At 42.1% G+C, this 20,547-nt stretch overlaps 1 protein-coding gene across 1 annotated transcript in view; it reads left to right on the top strand.

The window, feature by feature from the left end:
• Positions 1-20,547, top strand: part of akap6 (A kinase (PRKA) anchor protein 6) — a 154,280-nt gene that overhangs the window by 40,595 nt on the left and 93,138 nt on the right. The window contains exons 2-3 of the mRNA XM_030391783.1: positions 11,027-11,331; positions 11,457-11,628. Of these exons, the coding sequence (XP_030247643.1) occupies positions 11,093-11,331; positions 11,457-11,628 (411 nt within the window). The 5' untranslated portion in view covers positions 11,027-11,092. The remainder of the gene's footprint in view (positions 1-11,026; positions 11,332-11,456; positions 11,629-20,547) is intronic.

Here is a 20,547-nt window from a genome sequence, read left to right as displayed (position 1 = left end):
GCAGGGGGCTCTTCATCTTCTGAGGCAATCTGCTCCCTACCCCTGTCTATATTTTGTTCTAGGTCTCTGTACTGGGGCTTGTGATTTCTTATACTGTGGTTTGTCCTTTTCTTTAAGCGCTACTTCAAGAGTCCCTGTTATTGTTCCATCTATTTCTCTCAATGGGAACTGACCTCCTCTCTCAAGTAACTTCTATGGTGGAGGTGGGGATAACTCATCTAAAGGTGGGGCAGTGGGCTTGGTCTCCCTTTGCTCTTCTCTCTGCTTTACTGCCATCTGTCTCTGTGCTCCCTCCACTCTACTGCAACACTTCTCTCTGTTCAGTGTGGATCATCCTTCTTTTCTGGTGTTTTTTATCATTCTTTAAGGCCTTCCTTCGTAATTCTGCTTCCACTCGATCACAATAATTTGGGTTAAATGTTCCTGTGAGAGGCCATCTAGTTCCTCCAGAGGTTGACTTATGCCACGACTTCATGCACTTCTGAATTCTGTGTCTCTGGGTTGGATGTTTTAATATTATCTGCTCAGCAGGTATTAATCCAGTTGAACTTTTGCTCTGGGCTTTCCCCATAGTTTCACTTTCAGTTTGACTCTGCTCAGGCCTTTGGCTGGCTACAGCAGGCTTGGACTATTTTTAGTCCATATGTGTGTGGCATATTGTTTATTTTACAGTCAGCCGCTTCTCACCTTTCCCTACTTCTCTTCACTTCTCTTACAGTATCTTTAAATGGGTAGACATTTTTCCACTTAGCTACCTGCTATTATCACTTTATCTTATTACAAATATTTTTTCACCAGTTTACTTTTCACAAAGTTTATTTCACACTCATTCCAATATTTTCTACACCCACACTTTATGTACAAGTATTATACAAGGCTTTTTAATTTTCTTTTTTACAGCTGCTTTTCACAAAATTCTCAACAGTCCTCTCACTTAGGCACTGTTCCGGGATCCGATATTTCACTGAGGGATCGCCCCAGACACGGGTAGGCGACCTGGCTTTCCAGCCACACTGGATTCTCTTTTGTCTAAATCACATAGCACGGTGATTATGTTTGACTTCCAGTGCTCCTTGCAACCTTCCAGCTTCCAGCAACCTTTATTTTCTTCTTTACACTCATCTATCCTGGCACAACCCAAATGCCTCCTGCATTTGGTCTGTACTCACTCTATTTTCTTCAGCTTAAATCCTCATTGTATAATTGCACCATGAGTCATTTTGTGTCAAGCTTCTTTCCTCATTGTATTTTACAACAACCCATATCATTCCACCTGCCATACATAAAACCATTTCTATCTACACACAAATCAATATATTGAGGATTAATCTCTCAAATCGATCCATTATTTTGCCATGCATTTGGAGGGCCTTTAAGACAATACCTGAGACTTAGGGGCTGCGAAGGAGTGGACAGCATCACTCATATATATTGGTGTAACTTTTTGACTCACCTTAATGGTGGTTTTGAGGGCCCCTGAGCTCCACAGTCCCCTCCTGCCCAGTCTGTCCGCCACAGGCTCTGCCTGGCCACGCCTCCTGGCTGGAGCTTGCCAAAATGTAATGTCAAACTACTTGTTTACAAGTTTACAATTATCTGACTTATTAACTATAAAACACTCACAGGTGAAGTCCTAAATCAAGGATGAAACAGCTGGTCTCCAGCTCAAAAATATTTATTTCACACAGCAGGATACATGCATGTGAGCTCTCCCGGGATGAACTGAACTCTCTGTCTAATGCTCCAACTTATATACTATTCTGATCTGGGGGTTTCCATGCCCATTTTTAGATTATACTGGTGTAATACCTTCCAAATAAGGCCTTAAATAGATAGCCAGACACCTCGTACTCAGCCCCCTCCCTCCTCTGGGCCTTGGGTGTCACGTGGTACTGGCCATCTTGTGTAGGCCTCCCAGGTACTTTCCTAGCGCTTACAGAGGACAGCTGATCATTTCTAAATAGGGTGATGGTATTGCAGCTCAGATTTTTTACACTACAGTCCCCCCTTTGGTGCTGCTGATGGTCCTGACAGAACACATTGGACATTCAAGAGTAGTTTTCTGTCTCCACCATGTCTGAAGACAGGCGTAACAGAAACTGTGGCTGCATGTCAGCAGGACGGGCTCCTTAAAGATGTCATGGCAGATGGAATATTTTAGATTCTCCTCTGATCTTGTAGCCATAATCTCAATCATACAAAAGGTTAAGCAGACACAGTTGACATTGACCTCTCACAATACACGAGAGCACTGACAGACAACTCATTCAGCACAATTAGGTTAACTTGTACCTCCCCATACGACACACCTGAGTTGCATTTATCAGAATTGTATAACTCGATTTACTCTTCAAGCTGTGAGTTTGTTTATTGGTTAAATGCCTGAAATAAGTTGTATGGTAACCACAGGCTGGAGATATTTACGGGTATTTTTTCTAGACTTAAAATACATAATTGAATGTCCCAAAATGTAGTTATAAAGCGATTACAAGAGTTAAAGAGTGTCTGAATGAGACTACAGAGGTTGTCAGGGACATTAAGCGTTCTCACAGTGAACACGGAGACTCATCCACTCACTAGTCCGTCTTTACAGGCCACTTTAGTTACACACTGTTCTAACTCTGACTTTACAACTTGTACATCGATCAGTTTATAGCAAACCTGGATAGTAATTGTGCAGTAAGACTCTTAGTGGTGGTGACGTTTTGGTCATGTTAATTCGAGCTTCAAACATTACAAAATAATGTTCACCTGTGAAGATTATCTTGATCAACAAAATGTGTAAATATTAACATTTTTTGGCTTTAATCCAAAATGCAATTTAAAAAATCAGTCAGGCTTTTTGTCGAGGGTACCAGGACGATGCTAACTACCAGGTTAGCTACAGAAATACTGACTTTACATGAATTGATATTGTTTATTGATCATATTGTTTAATATGACAACATTACCTATTAGAAACACTAAGTCATAGTATGTATATATTGTTATGAAGCAGCTCTGGGTTCAGACAAAATACGTGAGACCACACCAAGATTACAGTTAACACAAGAGTTTATTGAACCAACTAAACAACTATATACAAAAATAAAATAACGTATACAGGTCAGTATTATCACTGGTGTTTGAAGTGCACAGGTGTATATATGTGTGTGTGTGTGTGTAGTTTAGCAAACAAATATAACCAAACAAAAGCCCTTTATGCTCAAAGGAGAGAGAGACAAAATGACTTGATAGCCAGGTTATATAAGGAGGAGGAGCCCTGATATGGATCAGTTTCAGGTGCGCTATCTCCTCCTGACACGCCTCCTCAATCACCTGCACAGAAATGGGTTAACACAAACTGGACATGTTAATCACAGTATATAAAAAACAAACACTTTCTCAGTTTCAGATTATTACTTGTACCCAACTAAAACTAATACAGTCCAACACATCAGTTCTACCTTTTCAAAAGCTGTGATTGTTTTTGTATATATTTGATTCAGCTATGAAACAAGTTACATTCCAAATGCAGGTATTTGGAGTTGGAGATTCAAGAGTCAAGATCTTTAGCCAGACTATAGCCCTGTGTTGTTGTACTCAGAAGTCGAGACCATTTGTTTAATATGGTCCAAGATGGCGGCGGGCAGGTTGTTGAGGTGTTTTTCCTTCCTGGGACTGGCTGTGGGTCATCTGGCAGGGGTTGCTGGGCTCCTTCAGCTGCAGACTTGCATCTCTGCAAGAGAGATCTTCAGCTCTCAGCACCTCCTCTGTGGCTCAGTGAGTGTGTGTGTGCAGTGCCATGCCGTGACAGCCTGAATGTTTCAGAGAGAGAGAGAAAGACGGATCACAGTGGAGAGAGAGAGAGAAAGTGTAAGTGGCCAATGACGAAAAAAGACGAGAATGTTTTGTCTGTTTCGTTCAGACGGAGGAAAAAGTCGAGGAGATAAAACAGTTTGTTGTTGTTCAAACCACATGTTTGATCTTCACATGTGGAGCAGTCTGGATGAATCCACCTGGTTTTAATATTTGGGATTTTTGTGTCTTTAAATGTCGAGGGCAGATGAAAAAGGTACGGTGTGAATGTGTCTGTTTTTGTACGTTGTGAGGACCACGTTGAGGGGACATTTTACCAAGTGAGGACATTCCCCTCTAAACGTCCACAGTCATGCTAGCAGCTCTGTGAGGCTTTACCTCAGTGACACATCAGTGCTGTGAGCTAACTGCTAACATTGTCATGCTAATGTTCAGTAGGTATTGCCCTCTATCTACTATCTTCAAAGTAAGAGTTCACCCAAAAATGAAAATTCAGTCATTATCTCCTCCCCTCACACTGATGGAAAGTCAGGTGACGTTTGGTACTCCACAAAACATTAAAACAGTCCTGCAGTATTCTCCTAACATATTTTATAACCAGCTTTAAAGAGCTATTTCGCGCAGTTTCCTGGTTCTAATCCAAACTTAACATTTCAGTATTAATGTTACTGTTACTATACTTTTAATACTTTTTTTTTACTGCAAAATTAGTTTTTAGAACAAAGCCTGCAAGTCAGTACCTTGCACTTGTGTTAATGATGCATCATGATGATAAAACGACAGCCAGTAAATCAGTAAATCATCATCATTTATTTGGGTTTTGATAATGGCATTATATTATTAGATCTTTAGATGATTTTTTCCAACACATATATAATCACAGCGAGCACACTGCAAAGCCTTTTTAAAACACAGTGTTGTATTTGATTTAGTGCACAACAGCTCAATTATGTTGCCTCATCACCAAAAAATATAGAGATCTGATCACAGAAATTACCGACATGAATATAAAAGGATAGAGCCAATAAGTAAATATCTAATTATTCAGAGAATATATTTGAATATACACAATATTCTTCTGTCACAACTTTTCATCACAATTAATCACAATATTGTTGTGATTGCATTATGCTCAAGTACAAATCTAAAATGCAGAAGCTGCAAGTTTTTTATAAATGTTATAAATGTGGTGATGCAGAGAACCAATGAGTCCAACCCTCCCATACCTCCAGTCTATCTGTAGTATTTTAAAAGCTGCTTCAGTCCAGATGAACTGAAATTATCTTTGATATTCTCTGTGACAGCTGTGTGATGCTGTTTCAACCATAATTTGAATTGATTCTGTGTCATCTACATTCAAACTTGTAAAAGTTGGTGATATTGGATCACATCTGTCACATCATCAGATGTCTTGTTTAAAAGATGGATACCAGCTGAAGAAAAAGCACGTCTTGGATGGTATAAATGATGAATTAATTAGACTTAGACAACTTTATTAGTCTTTTTGGGAAGTTGCCCCAGAATTGGCTCAGGACCAAAAAAATAGGTCATTGTCCCCATCACTTCTCTAAGTCCTTCTCCCGCAGAGCCAGCTGTGGGTTTTGGATCAGCAGTTTGGGGGTTCACAGTGCGGGTTGCCTTCTTCTTAATACTTTCCAAGATTTTGATCGGCAGGTTGTTGAGGTGCTTGGCCATGTTTATCAGCCCTCCTGGGACTGGCTGTAGGTCATCTGGCAGGGGTTGCTGGGCTACTTCAGCTGCAGACTTGTATCTCTGCAGGAATGAGAGATTTTCAGCTCTCAGCACCTCCTCTGTGGCTCTGACTCGGTCAGAAAGAGCTGCAGTCTCTCTGCTCAGAGCTACACTCCTGTCCTTCATCATCTGAATCTTCTCCATCTTTTCCTGCCTCACTACACGAAGTCGTGCCTCCTCTTCCTCTTTGAGAAACTTTGAGAGCATTGCGAACACATCCTTGATCTGCCTCTCAGTGTCTTGACCCTGAACTTCAATTTCTATTGCTGTTTGATCAAAGTTTCCTTTAGTGTCTTTAAAAACCTCCAGTTTCTGCTGTGCAGGCTTCAGGAGTCCCTGTAGTATCCGTCTGTGATCCCGAGCTGCTTCATCAACGGGTCTGATGATGCAGCTGATGTGTGAATTTGAGTGCAAACAGATGATACAAACTGGCTGCTGATGGTCCAGACAGAAGAGTTTGAGTTTCTCTGCATGCAGACTGCACAGATCTACAGGACCTGTTGAAAGTCTCTCGGTTCTCTCCAGTAAATGAGCTTCACACAATTTCCTTAGTGCCAGGTTTTGTGGTGGATTCCTGTGTGAAGACCATTTCTTACAAAACGGACACTCAAAAGTAGTTTTCTGTCTCCACCATTTCTGAAGACAGGCGTTACAAAAACTGTGGCCGCATGTCAGCAGGACAGGCTCCTTAAAGATCTCGCGGCACAAGGAACATAATAGATCCTCATCTGAGCGAAAACCCATGTAGCAATCCATCTCTGTACAGATACAGCAGATCAATCAAATCAGTCAAAGTGGTCATTGAAGCTCCCTCCTTGAGAGTTTTCTGAAAGTCTTAAATGCATTCAGGAGTTTCTGTATTCCAGTGTTCCCCTCTGAAACCGTCCTCTCTCTGTGGGACATAATGTTTACAGTGTGCTCTTGTTTGTTTGTGCACATTTTTAAAGGACTCTACTTCCTTCTTTGCTTCACGTAATTCTGATAAAAGATCATTACCGAGTTATAAAAGCAGAACCATGAGCAGTGATAGAGCCGGATTATGATTCCGCATTCAAATATGACATTGAACATTTACAGAGTCAATGAATTTACCTTCATCTTGCAGTTTAAATCCATGTTGTGATTCTACTTTTTGTCCTCTTGGTCAATCATTACATTTTATCTGTTTATAGTGACACAATCACAAGTTTGATTACAAGCAGATGCTTCTGATTATTCACCTGTATGAAACCTTCACAGTCAGCGTTGTTTTTGAGCAATAAAATCAACCCTTGTACGTGTTGTGACCGACCATGTGACCATTCTGCATCCTGCAGCAACTTTTTTGATTTACCTCTGTAAGGGTTTATTACAAGTTAATGGTCAGTTTCGATTGTTTTATCTTCATGTCCATCGTCATTTCTTAAACACATGCAAGGTTTCTCTTCCTGTTGAAAATTCAGCGTACGTCATCACTTTGGCATTTTTATTCACAAAGGAGACAAAGCGGATTGAAGTTTCTGCAGCCGAATCACAGATATTGTTTTTATTCCACACATTCTTCCTTCAAGTTGCTTCTATATTCCTCAAGCATGAATCCAGGTCTTTGGGGGGTAACCTTAGTACTTGTGCTCTTTCGTAACTTTCATTTACATAAACTAAACTTGCCCTTTTAGATGAAGTGAATTTAAGAGGTGACATGATAAGTCAATGAAAAGATGTGAGTGGATGTAATTGTGTCAGGTGGGCAAAAAACCCAGAAGACCCATCCATATGAGTACTGTTCACATTTGATATGATACCGGTACCTGGAATTCCGTATTGGTACATTAGTCTCTCTATAACAAGGAAAATATAATTTCAGTTGTAAAATGATAGTGAAGAGAAAAAAGGCTAGTTATGTCCAACTACAATTCTCCAGAAAGCTGATTAAATACAATATCAGCTGCTGCTGCTGCACTGAACTGGCTTTGAACAGGTATTTAGACGTGTCGCCAAGGTCAGATTTGTATATTATATTTCAAATACTGCAGTAAGTCTTGTTACTCACTGTGACTTGTTGCAGAGTTGACGTCTCCAGCTGTCTTTAAAGTTACTCTGAAGATGCTCTCAGGTATGGAAATGTGGCAGTAACTGATTTAACGTGAATTGGTTGTTATCCTTAAAAATATTGAGTTTGGTCCCAGACGCTATTCTTAAATTGATGTGATTTCCACTCCACTTTGTTAACGCACAGGAACAAGAAACAAATAAAACATTTGTCTGTCAGAAAATATCTTTTAGTGGAATCTAGAGATGTTCAAAGTTTGTTCCTCAGTCAGAGTCTACATATTTATCAGTACATGTTCCTCAGATGGCTTCAGGTCTTTAATGTTTAACACATTATGTTATTATTTATGTGCATTTGCATAATTTGCTGCAAATGTTTTATTGTCTCTTTGTTGATGAAATCATCAAACTAGCAGCAAATTAACACTGCGGCAGGAACAGATGTTCTTCTGAGACATCAGTCCTCTGCACAGACTCATTTCTCATCACAATAACAACAACGAGCCTTTGTTGTGAACCTGTGAGATGAGCGTCGCATATTTCAAGGTGAGGAAAATACCAAAACAAACCGGAGCACTGCAGCTTGTGCAGGTCGTCGAGCTACCACATAAATAACAAGGCGCTTCAGATGAAATGCAGATGAAAGGGGGAAGAAGATGATACATGGCTATGAAAGAGGATAAAATATGAAAGAGAGACTTCTGTTTGTGTTAATCACGAGTACTCTGATGAAATTATTTTACCAAGTTGCATAATTAAAGAGCAGATTGCTGCAGCTGTGATCTGTAAGCGTTTATTTGCTCTCTTCTTTGTTTACTTTCTGTTTCTCTGACTCGTTCTCTTCTTATCTGTGTGGGCGTGTTACTGAACAGCTGATCCATCACTTTATCAGACGCATATGAAAGGTCACGCATAGTTTTATATCTCTGTGTTTATTTCTACAGCAGGACATTAGCTGTCAGGCTGAAAGGTCAGACAGTAATCCAGCTCTGTCACTGTTTCTGTTTTTGTTGACAAGTGTCACATATTCATACATGATAACTCTGGATTGGAATTAAACTTGTCTGCTTGAGTTTTAGTTTGATTTTAAACGTAAGTGACAACGTTTGAAAGCCGAACCCAGACTGATTAATGAGGTGATCTGATATATCGCCATGGATACGACCTCTGTGTCCTTATTGGCTGTTAAATCTGACTATATTAGAAAAACAATCTGGTGTTTTAGGACTGATTTCCGGCTTTACAAACTATTTGATTCTTATCTTTTGAGTGTGTTTTTGGATGCAGGTATGAGTATCAGTTTGTGTGTGTGTCTGTGTGTGTGTGTGTGTGTGTGTGTGCATGTGTGTATGTGTGTGTGTGTGTGTGTGTGTGTGTGTGTGTGCAGCAGTACCCTCTCCTCCAGCGTATTGATCTCCGGCTCGTCTTTCCTCCAGACCAGATAATGGACTGTCGCTGTGTGATACACATGCATGCTTGTAGATCTATACATGTGAGGACCGTCACTGATAAAACGTGTTTCTGAACCCCGAGTACGTTACGTTAACCTTTTTCTTTAACTTCTTATTTAAATCAATTTTATTTAAACTCATTTAAAGGTAATTGGTTCATGACAGTATCAATGGATGTACAAGTGGAGGCACATAACTTAAAGGAGAACTTCGGTCGATTTAAACATGCAGCTTCATTGCTCAAGCTACCCTTGACTTGCCAGTACCGAAGACGCGAACAAATTTGGTCCAGCCATTACAGAGCTCCGTGAACGGAGACGTAGCATTGAACGCTAACAGCATGGGGTCAGAACTTTAGACTGTGTTTTAAGCGTCTTAACATGCTCCACATCTCACACCAAAAGTTATGCAACATCAGCAGACACCTTAGCACACAGCACTGTAGCGTGTATGACTCAAAATGAATAAAAAAGTAGTTAAAACAGTGTGTTTGTGCAAGGAGCTACTTACCTGTTTGTTGACATCGGCGTCTTCCGGTAGCTAGGCTAAACTAGCTGATCCGTCGAGCGTGCATTTACTCCCTCACTGGCGGAGACGGAAACGTAATCCAGCATTTTCGTGTTTATGTTCATAATGTACATGTCCATGTTACAGCCTGTCATGAGCCATGAGCCTTACAATAGCCTGTTAAGCCTGTTAAGTGCACACTCGATGGATATGCTAGTTTGGTCTAGCTACCGGAACACACGGATGTCAACAAACAGGTAAGTAGCTGCTTGCACAAACACACTGTTTTAACTACTTTTTTATTCATTTTGAGTCATACACGCTACAGTGCTGTGTGCTAAGGTGTCTGCTGATGTTGCATAACTTTTGGTGTGAGATGTGGAGCATGTTAAGACGCTTAAAACACAGTCTAAAGTTCTGACCCCATGCTGTTAGCGTTCAATGCTACGTCTCCGTTCACGGAGCTCTGTAATGGCTGGATCAAATTTGTTCGCGTCTTCGGTACTGGCAAGTCAAGGGTAGCTTGAGCAATGAAGCTGCATGTTTAAATCGACCGAAGTTCTCCTTTAACTAACCCTTTCTACAGGTGACAAATAGAAAACTGTCTCATAACTTCAAAACTTGGTTAATTTTAGTCGTTCAAAAGAAAATTAGGTTATTTTTCAAGCAGAAATATCAAACATGAGCTTGCTACTGTGAGGATTTGACAAAAGGATTTAAAGATGAATCGTTGCAGTTGCAGCCTTAATTCAAACTGTAGTTTATGAATAACATATAACATAAATTGCAGGGTTGATGGTTTCTACATCTTCCTGTCTGCACGTCCTTGAGCAAGACACTGAATCCCAAATTTCTCCTGATAAGAGAAGCGACTCTCGTTGAAGCTCCAGTCAGACTGAATGGATGAAAGTTACACACGATAATTACTTTATTGACTTATTGATACGCGTCTATGACGTCGGTCCTGTTGACCTCTAACTTACCCGTTTACAAGGTACTTTTATTCAGGAAGCACAAGAGTCCATTTTATTTAATGTTTTGGTCACGTGTTTTATTTTTATTTGTCTTATTTATTTATTTTATTTTAATATTTATGTTTTGATTTGTAGATATTCTTAAGAACTGAGAGTTAATTGCTCTTTGAAGGGTGTAACTGCATTATTATGGTGTTATGTCATCATCATGTCAGGGGTCTAAACTGGTCTGACAGTGACAGTAATATCTTTTATTGTAAATATTTCTGGGCCTGCACTCCGTCCTTAAACGTCCTCTTAATCTCATCAGCTGGTTGTTGTATTTGTCAGATAAAATGTTGATTGTTTTTTTGTTGGCCTTGAACAGCCAATCAGATTTGTTTAATTCCTTCCCTCTGTCTTTCTTTCTGAGGATTTTATGTCTTCCCTCCTTCACTCGTGTCTTCTGTCCTAACAGACTCATATTTTGATTGATCACCACATGTTTCTCCCTCTTCATATTCTCTCTCTCTCCAGTTTACTCCAATGAGGCTCGTCCACCCACATTAGGATTCCTGTCTGTCTCTCCTTCTGTCTCACACCATGAGCATCGTCGCTCTCTCGCCCGTGGGCCCTGAGCCGCCGTCCCCGATGGTCACCTCCGTCACACCTGTCACCCCGATCCGTGACCCCGACGCCTCCACCGCTGCTGTCACCGACGCCCCTCTCAGCCTGGAGGCGGAGCATCAGCGTCAGGATGGGGACCTCTCACCCGACCCGGGCCCCAGCCGGAGCAGCCTCCCTGGGGGAGGACCTTACCTGGCTCAAGATCCCTCCAGGAGGTAACAGCCTACCTTTTTGAATTCACGCCATGTTTGTCCTCCTCCATATTTGTTTGTGTTGACTTCCATTATAGAAGTAGTGAGCGGTGCAGCGGTCAGTCTCATGTGCAGCATCATTGTTTCAGGTCAAAGAAACCTCCGCCGCTCCACACCGGAGCGGACTGGAAGGTCGTCCTCCACCTGCCGGAGATCGAGAAGTGGCTGAGAGCGACCAGCGACCGCGTCACGCAGCTGACGCACTCTGTGGGACAAGACAGCATCAACAGACACGTGGACGTCCACCTGGTGCAGCTCAAGGTAAACACGGACGTCTCTGATTGGTTCATTATGCAGATGACATCATGTGGTTTCTTCAGGACGGTGACCTTCATGACCTCTCAGTCCGTATCATACATACAAACACGTATTTATGCCTCTCAGCGTTTTTGTGTTGTGTTCATGAAGATTCACTCTCTGACCCTCAGGCAGCAAATTACCCATAATGCCTTCCTCCCCTCTCCACGGGCTCTGTGTTACGTAACGACCGGCTTCCACAGGTCACGCTATTGACCGCTCAGTTCTTTATGTAACTCAAGTCGGAGCGATTGATTCTTCATCCTCTTCGTCTCCGGTGGGTTTTATATAAGAGGAGCTGAAGTCTCGTCTGGAGCCGTTTGATTCACACACTTTATTCCAGCATTGTTTCTTAAAGGAGAAATTCACCCCAAAACAAACATTAAACTATTGTTATTGACATGTTATTAACTAGTAACATGTCTGTATGAAGTCATTTTCTACTTACATTTCTGCTTTTTTATATTCAGATTTTAGGAAAACATTTTGCTTCTTCCAACGCTTCATACTCTTTAAAATTAAGTGAAGTTTTAAAACAAGAAGCCATGTTTTAATGGCTACATCATTTTATCAATATAATTTAATTTCACCCCAATATCATCCTGAAATCTGAAATCTCTGGAAATGTTTAGATCTCCTCTGAAACTTACTTTGTTTCAGGTCAAAGAAAATGGAGCATTTTAAAAAGATACTCAGAAACGTTTAATCTGGACACGAGCGTTTATCAGTGTTTGTTTCGGGAATCTCTGGCTACTTTAACTGTTTCCTCCAGGATTAACACATTTCTATCTTATTTTATAATACAGCGATGGAACAGACACAAAAATGGATTCCGACAGTGTTTTTTCTGACAGATTATCCCAGAAAAGTCTTGCTCATAATATTTTAGATAACTAGTGTTTGCAATCTGCGTATGACAAGTGTACGAGAATGTCCTCTGATCTGTGTTTTCAGGTGTGTTGCGTGGATGAGGATTATTTCCAGAATGGTGTTAAATATAGAATATATTCTTTTTTAAATGATCTCTTCACAAAAATACCCGTCTACATGTGGAGCAGCACTTATTCCACTTTCCCACTGGTCAAACATCCCATTTAAACCTGCTCAGCTCGAGTAGACTCTCATCTAAACATAAGACCCGACATGGTGAGTTGTTGATTCGAGATGCAGCTCTGACAAGAAAATGAAATCGGGGAGCTTCTTCTGATCCGAGTGGGAGGAAGAAATGTTCCTCCTGCTCACTTGTGTTCACTTTATCTGCTGTTGTTCCACGTTTCCGCCGCATTCATGACGTAAAACATGATGCTTCGCCTGCGGAATGTTTTCCTCTGAGCTTTCCTTCGCTCGTTTCCTCGTCGACTGTTGTTTGTGTTTCACGTGCTTCTGTTATGAAACTGATGATCAAACATAAACTATTAACTGAGCTGCAGCAGCTGGACGACTGTTTTCATTCATTCATTCATTTATAAAGATGTTTTATTCCGTTTAGACGCAGTCGACGTGGAGAATCTTTTATTGATGAGAGTTTATTTTTAACTACCGTGACTCAGATGTTTCATGTTCACGAGGCTCCTGCTGCTGTATCCTCCTCTCACCTCCTCTCTCACCTCCTCTCTCCTCCTCTCTCCTCTCACCTCCTCTCTCCTCTCCTCTCCTCTCCTCTCCTCTCCTCTCCTCTCCTCTCCTCTCACCTCTCTGCTGTTTTTAGCTCTGCAGCACTGTGTGTGTGTGTGTGTGTGTGTGAATAAAACATGGCGGCGGCAGCAGCAGCGATGGTGCTGTTGTTGGTGTTGTTGGTGTTGTTGTATCCTGTAACGGCTCCAGCCTCTCTGACCAGAAGTCACGCTGATGCTCGGCACGCTGATGGAAAGCAGAGAGAGGATGTTTTCTACTTCCTGTCAGAGATCTGAGTCTGCAGCTGAGTCACTCGCTGCCTCGAACACACAGCTTCACACAGAGTCGCCTCGTTTAGACATTTTCTTCTGCACGAAGCTTCTTTTCCTCGTTTCTGATGATCAGACTTGTTTACGTCTTCAAATGAGAGCAGAGAGAAGAAATGGATTAGATGTAGGACTGCATCTGTGTGAGCTTTTGTTCCTGTGGTGCAGGACAGTGTGTGTGTGTGTGTGTGTGTGTGTGTGTGTGTGTGTGTGTGTGTGTGTGTAGTCATGGGATGTGTTGGATCACAGCCCAGTTCTGAGCAGTGACGAGGTCGGACTCACAGTGACGAGTGTGTGTCAGTGTGTGACAGAGTTACAACTCCAGCTTTGTGTTGTGGAGGACTGATGTCATCCAGACCGTGTGTGTGTGTGTGTGTGTGTGTGTGTGTGTGTGTGTGTGTGTGTGTTACTGATGCTTCTGATCCCTGAGTCCTCATCAGAACCAAATTCTGCCTTTATTCTGGACTCACATCCTTTAATACCACACTTAGAATATTCTCCACTACAAGAAAAATCATGCAAAACTTTTCTTCAGTAAAAGTATTTAAATATCATCAGGCTCCACGTGACATCATCATCACTAACATGTCTGCTGCCGACCCGGTGAACTGGCCGCTCCTCGTCATGAACACGGCTGGACCGGGACAGAACAAACAGCCCTCATGAAGCCAACCTTCAGTCAGTACTTTCTGTAGCTACCAGAATCTGTAACCAGCTCGGTTCTGTACCTGGCCTCCACTGTTAGCCACCTGAGGCTGTTTACGGTCCCGGTCCAGATGTGTTCACTGGGAGGCTGCATGTCAGCAGCAGTTAGCAGCAGGTGAAGCTATCAGTCCAGAGTGAATACTTCCTCAATAAGAAATGATCCAATTTCACCTAAATCAGTGGATAAAGTTGTTTTTGTGAAGATGCATTTTCCAACTAATCCGGGAGGTTTTTTAATTTAGCTGAAGAAGAAAAAAATCCTCACCAGGAAGGAGAGGGAAAACTAAACAGTAGTGGAGTAGAAAGTACAATGTTTCCCTCTGAGGTGTAATAAAGTTTAAGTACTAAACATTCTGAGTTACTCGAGGTGTCTAGTTACTTTTTAAGGAGTGGATCAGTGGTTTCGCCCTCTGGTGGTGAGAACATGTTAGATCACGCTGCAACTATGAAAGTGAAAGAAACTGAAGGATAAAAACCTTTAAACTGAATATCAGAAGGATTATTATTAACAACACAATCAGAGACTGAGTTCACGCAGCAGTTAGTCAAATCTCAGCCGACTGATCCGTCACAAACTGTCTGCCTGAGTTATTTTGACAGTAATTAAATCGTTTCGCCGTCAAACCTTTTGAGATTTGGCAGCTCGTTGACAGAAAGACGAGGACAAAAAAGCCTGATGACAGTTTGTGGAGTCCAGTCGGAGCTGCGGGGCAGAACCTGGACCGTGAACAGATGTGACGCCTGGTGCTGCTGTTCACACTGCATGTGGTCTGACACCTCTGTCAGCTCACAACACAGTCGGATCAGAACCAGTTAGTGAGCAGAGTCCTGTGAAGAGACAGAGAAACATTCGGTTTCATCTTTAATCTGTTAAATATCTGGTGAGGGCAGAAAACATGCAGGAGGATAAAACCTCTGCAGATCAATAATGGAGCAGATTTATTCAGCTTCAATGACTGAAAATGATTTTTTACACGCTGATAATTTAGATCTTATTGATCGTTATGTTGTTTTTTGTTTTACTGCATAAATAAAAAGCAGAGCAGGTGGATCCTGTCACAGCACCACCACTCTTCTCCTGGTCGACGGCTCCATCTAGTGGTGAATCTTCTGTATTACAACAACGAGGAGATCATTTCACTGAACATCTGCAGGCCCACAGCTCTGACGGTGGTTTATTTAAATGCTTTTACTCTAGTGCACAGATACAGTAGATAACTACATGAATATTAATACAGTGTGAGGGAAATAAACCTGACTGGAAGGTTAATGACGGGGAGAGGATAAAACTGCTTCATCAAAAGAGAAAGAAACAAACGTAACAACACTTACTAAGCTACAGGAAGACGCTGTAGCTCATTTATTTAATGCAGAAATGTAAAAAATCTAAATTTGTGGGAGTTTAAACTGTCACCCAAGTTGCCAGACATGTTCAAGGCCCATTGGTATCAAATCTGGCAACCTAGATTTGATAACAAGACTCTGGAGGGTCACATAACTCCCCTTAAAACGATGAATAATCAAACTAGATCTGGTGAGTTAATCGGTGAGGTTTACAGGTGTTGTCATAGCTGTTTCCCCGCGTTTCCAGTCTTTATGCTAAGCTAAGCTAAGCTAAGCTAACCATTTCTCAAGCTTTGTACTGACCACTCTGTCATGAGGTTGATGAAAATGTTCTTTCATCGTATTTCTTTAGATTAAACTCGTGTTAAAGTTTGATGTTGCTGCAGAGCGTCGTTGCCAGCGGCGACAGATGTTTGTTTTCAGTCCGGCTGAGCAGCATTTTGTTTGTTTGCCTGTAAGATATTCAGATTTTATCGTAAAGTTCAACATCCAGCTGACGTCTGTGTTTGGATAATGAGCTCCTTCAGGCCCTGCAGACCCGGCTCAGCCTGTCGGAGCTCGTAGCTGCATGCCGAGCGTCTGATTGGACGTCACCTCGACACACGAGCGTCCAGGTCGAAAAAACAGCGCCCGAGCTTTATTCGACTTAATGGCGGGCGTGGCGGTCGGCGGACGTCAGGCCCAGAGACACGGCGAGGGATGGGAGCGGACAGACCGGCAGACGCCTGTTTGAAATAGTTTTCACGCCTGCGGTGATCTCTCTCCTCCTTCATCCCGTCCTCGCTGCTCTTTTCTCACTTTGTTTCCTTTCTTTCATCCTCTCGTTCTTTTCTTCTCGCTCTCTGTCATATTTATAATGCGTTTGCCTGCAGGGCATTTTTCTATAACCTGACCTTGCCACAGAGCGACTGTTGGACACAATTATGGTGATGCAACCTCTGTTTTTTCTCTTTGTGTGTGTGTGTGTGAGTGTGTGTGTGTGTGTGTGTGTGTGTGTGTGTGTGTGTCTGGGTGTGTGTGTTGGTATGCCAGCAGCCTCTCAGCCATTCTTAGCATCCAGGCTGCAGGCGGTGTGTAACAGCTGCACGGAGAATGTCTGCGAGGGCGAGGCTGCTGATGTGAACACACAGTACATTTACACACACACACACACACACACACACACACACACACACACACACACACACACACACACACACACACACTTCTTTAGTGATTCAGCGCACAAACTTAATGATGTCATCTGAGATTTTCATGATAAACTACGAGCCGTGTGTTTAAAAAAGAGGTCCAGAGTTTTTTTGCAGCTTTTCTAGTTTTTGGGTAAATTTCCACCATTATTGTAAATTCACAGTGCAGCGAGTGATAAATGACCTCTAGTTGGAGGTTTTCCTGCTTCAAAGATGTTTAATATAAATATTTATTGGTGCGTCAGATGAGAAGTATGATGAACTGGAGGTGAAGGAGCAGCAGCAGCAGAGGAGATCACATTTAAAGTTTGCCGGCAGCGACAGCATGATCGGTTCGTTGATTTAATCGAGGATTCTGCATTAAATGTCTAAAAACAACCGGACCTTTGTTCTGTATCTGGTTGAGTTGTGTTCTCACTTTATCCCAGATGTTTCCAGCAACGTTCAAACCAGAGAAATCCACCAGTTTACTCGAGGTAACGTCCAGGAGAGAGTCAGAGGGAAGTGCTGCTGGTGGAGGGTTTGAATCCAGGTCAACTCTGACTGAACTCAGCACTCAGCAGAGACGCTGGTTCTGGTTCTGGTTCTGTTCCCCTCTCTGTAACGTTATATCACCTCTGGATCACTGCTGCAGTCAGACTGATCAACAGGAAAGAAGATGAATCCTCTTTAAATTCCACAAATTAAATTAATCTCTTGTCCGGTCGGATCAGAGCAGAATCTGATGCGACTCCGGGATTTTACTCTTCCAGAAGGTTTTTGTACCACTGGGACAAACTAGCAGTCAGGTTGATTTGTGCTTCTTTTGTGATGTAAAGATAATTATTTGGATTTCCAAATATTTGCATCTACTCAGTGAAATGTCAGTGATCTTCAGGTGGTGAACTTATCCACCAAATCTCCACACGTATCGATGTGTCTGCATGTCACTTTTGCATTAAAAGTATTAGTAACATTTTTTTTTCTTCTTTCTTAAAACCTCTTAAACTTGAGCTGTGTTCTTTCTGATTTGTTGCTGTAAACCGACCAATTCCCTCCAAATCCGACCTTATAAATCAAAATCTAGCATTAAAGGGATATTCCGGTGTAAGTTTAATCCATGGTCTAAATCACCGTGAAACTGTGTTAGACTCCCTCTCAAGAGATCAAGTTAGCAGACCGCTAATTTACGGAGTTTTATCAACCTCAGAAACGACCGCACTTCAGCAACAGTACAAATAGGGTCTCAGCACACGACGCGACGATTACCGAGTGCGGTTAGCAATGCTCAATTCCGTTCTTTTCCCTGTCCGCTCTCGATAATAACTGTTATAAACTGGCAGGTAAGACACATATGAACTTTGATTGCTTTTCCATGGAGTCATAATCATACATTTTCATCCATGAGCCGCGGAACTCTACTGCACTCGGTAATCGACTCGTCGGGACTTCCCGTCAACAGGAAGCTGCTGCAGAAGAGTGGTAAATTTAGTCAGCTTTTCAGTAGAAATCCAGCTAAGCTAGCGGAGGTTAGATGCCCCGGACTATGTGCTGAGACCCTATTTGTACTGTTGCTGAAGTTTGGTGCTGTTCTGAGCATTATTTGTGGCTTTTTGGTGGCGGTTTATATTTGGATCCATTTACTGCAGTGTATTGTTGTCGTGCGGTCGTTTCTGAGGTTGATAAAACTCCGTAAATTAGCGGTCTGCTAACTTGATCTCTGGAGAGGGAGTCTAACACAGTTTCACGGTGTGTTAGACCATGGATTAAACTTACACCGGAATATCCCTTTAATAAGCAGCAGTTTTGAACTCCTGCAGCTCTGCAGGTACGATCAGGTTTTCCACTGTAACCTCGATGTACGTGTCCTCGATTCAAACCCGCAGAGCTTTATTTAAAAGCAGTCCAGTAGCAGCCCCGATGTCTCCCAGCTGTCGGGATATTTCTGTCCACTTATGTCACCGCCGCCGCCACGCCAGGAATTCTGGGAACGGCTCTGAACATGGAGAGAGATTCATGTGGAGGAGGAGGAAGTGCGGCAGGGAGAGTCGCTGGTTCACTAAGTTCAGTTTAACAGTGACTTGTGCAGACTGAGGACTCGTGATGACTCGTGACCTGATGAAACATCTGTCCTCCAACATGGCCGACAGCAGACGACACCTGCAGGCCAAACAAGAAAAACGCTGCACAACAAGAAATTGTGTTTAACTGACAAGAACCTTTTTGTTTCTGTCTTCGACCAAAAACCTTTTTTACCTCCAGTCATCAGAAACATTTGTTCTGTTTTCTGAATCCGCTCCGTGTTTCTATTTGGAGCGTAAAGACGTTTGTGCGGTGCAGATTTTAAAAAAGCGTAATGAATAAAACAGCTGATCTTAAAGGTTTTGACACTTTGTTGGACATTTATTATTATTTTAGTGATGAAACACATTTTGGTTCCAGGAAATCTCCTTTAACCTTCAGCTCCTGGCAGACTCCCCTCCTCATACTGTCACACCTGGCAGCTGCTGCACTGCTGATGAAGAGTGTGTGTGTGTGTAGGTGTGTGTGTGTGTGTGTCTGTGTAGGTGTGTATGTGTCTGTGTAGGTGTGTATGTGTGTGTGTGTGTGTGTGTGTGTGTGGAAGATAAAAGCAGAATCGAGACGTCGACAGTGAAATCACGTTTGTTGTTTTGTTGTCCGTGTTCGTGAGGTTTCTAATAAATATAAAGTTAAAATTATGATAGTTTAATACTTTGTTTTCCTTTATTAGTGCTGATATTAAGTAATGATTACACATTAATGTATTAATAATAAAAGTGTGTGATATAACGAGTTGACAGTGAAACACTGAAGGTGTTAAAGAGTCGGCTCATGTTCACGTCACGTTTAGAAATGTTTTCAGGACGTAAAGTTAGTCCTGAACAGAGACGGAGGGAAAGTACAAAGGTGTGTGTGTCTGTGTGTGTGTGTGTGTGTGTGTTATTTAAGTGGTAAGAATGACACCCAGCTACAGTGTGTGTGTGTGTGTGTGTGTGTGTGTTATGAGGGGGGAGGTGTGTGAGGTTGGTCCTAAAATAACCTGCCCAACTGTTGTCACCCCTCCTCTCCCCGACACCCCCTTATGCAAGAAGCAGGTCAACACACACACACACACACACACACACACACACACACAGCTGACATGTCAGTCGGTCACCATTTTCCACATGGTAGCAGCCGTGTGTGTGTGTGTTTGGATCGTTGGGTAGAAGAACCACACGGTGCTTCAGGTGCAGACAAACTTCAGATTTCAGACTTTTTGTCGTCACGTTTCAGTTTGAGAAACTTTTTCTGAAGCACAGATTTGTTTTTTGGACGTTTTTTAAAAATAGTTGATCTGAGAAAAAACATCTGAACGGAGAGAAGAGGTAAGAAACAGCCTGTTTTCTCTGATTGGACGATCTAAAATCTGTGAATGCTTCATTAAAACAGTTTAAGTTTATGAACCCAGCTCTGATTTATCTTGTCACATGATCATTTTATAGAGACTAAAACAGAAACATCTGAGTTCTGGATAACTTCCTGCAGTTTAAAACCCATGAAAACAGTAGAAACCAGCGTGCAGGCGGTGAAAATGTAACTGGTCGCTCTTCGTCTTCTCTTCCAACCTCAGCACAGATCGAATAAGACAAAAACAGCGTACAGTCGCTAATTTTGTTGTAAAGTTGTAGAAAGGGAGTCCAGCTGCACCGGCTGTCCTGCAG

This window comes from Sparus aurata, chromosome 16, assembly GCF_900880675.1.
Source record: "Sparus aurata chromosome 16, fSpaAur1.1, whole genome shotgun sequence".
Classification (NCBI taxonomy): domain Eukaryota; kingdom Metazoa; phylum Chordata; class Actinopteri; order Spariformes; family Sparidae; genus Sparus; species Sparus aurata.
The sequence above is the reverse complement of the archived record's forward strand: the minus strand, read 5'-3'. Positions and strand labels throughout refer to the sequence as shown.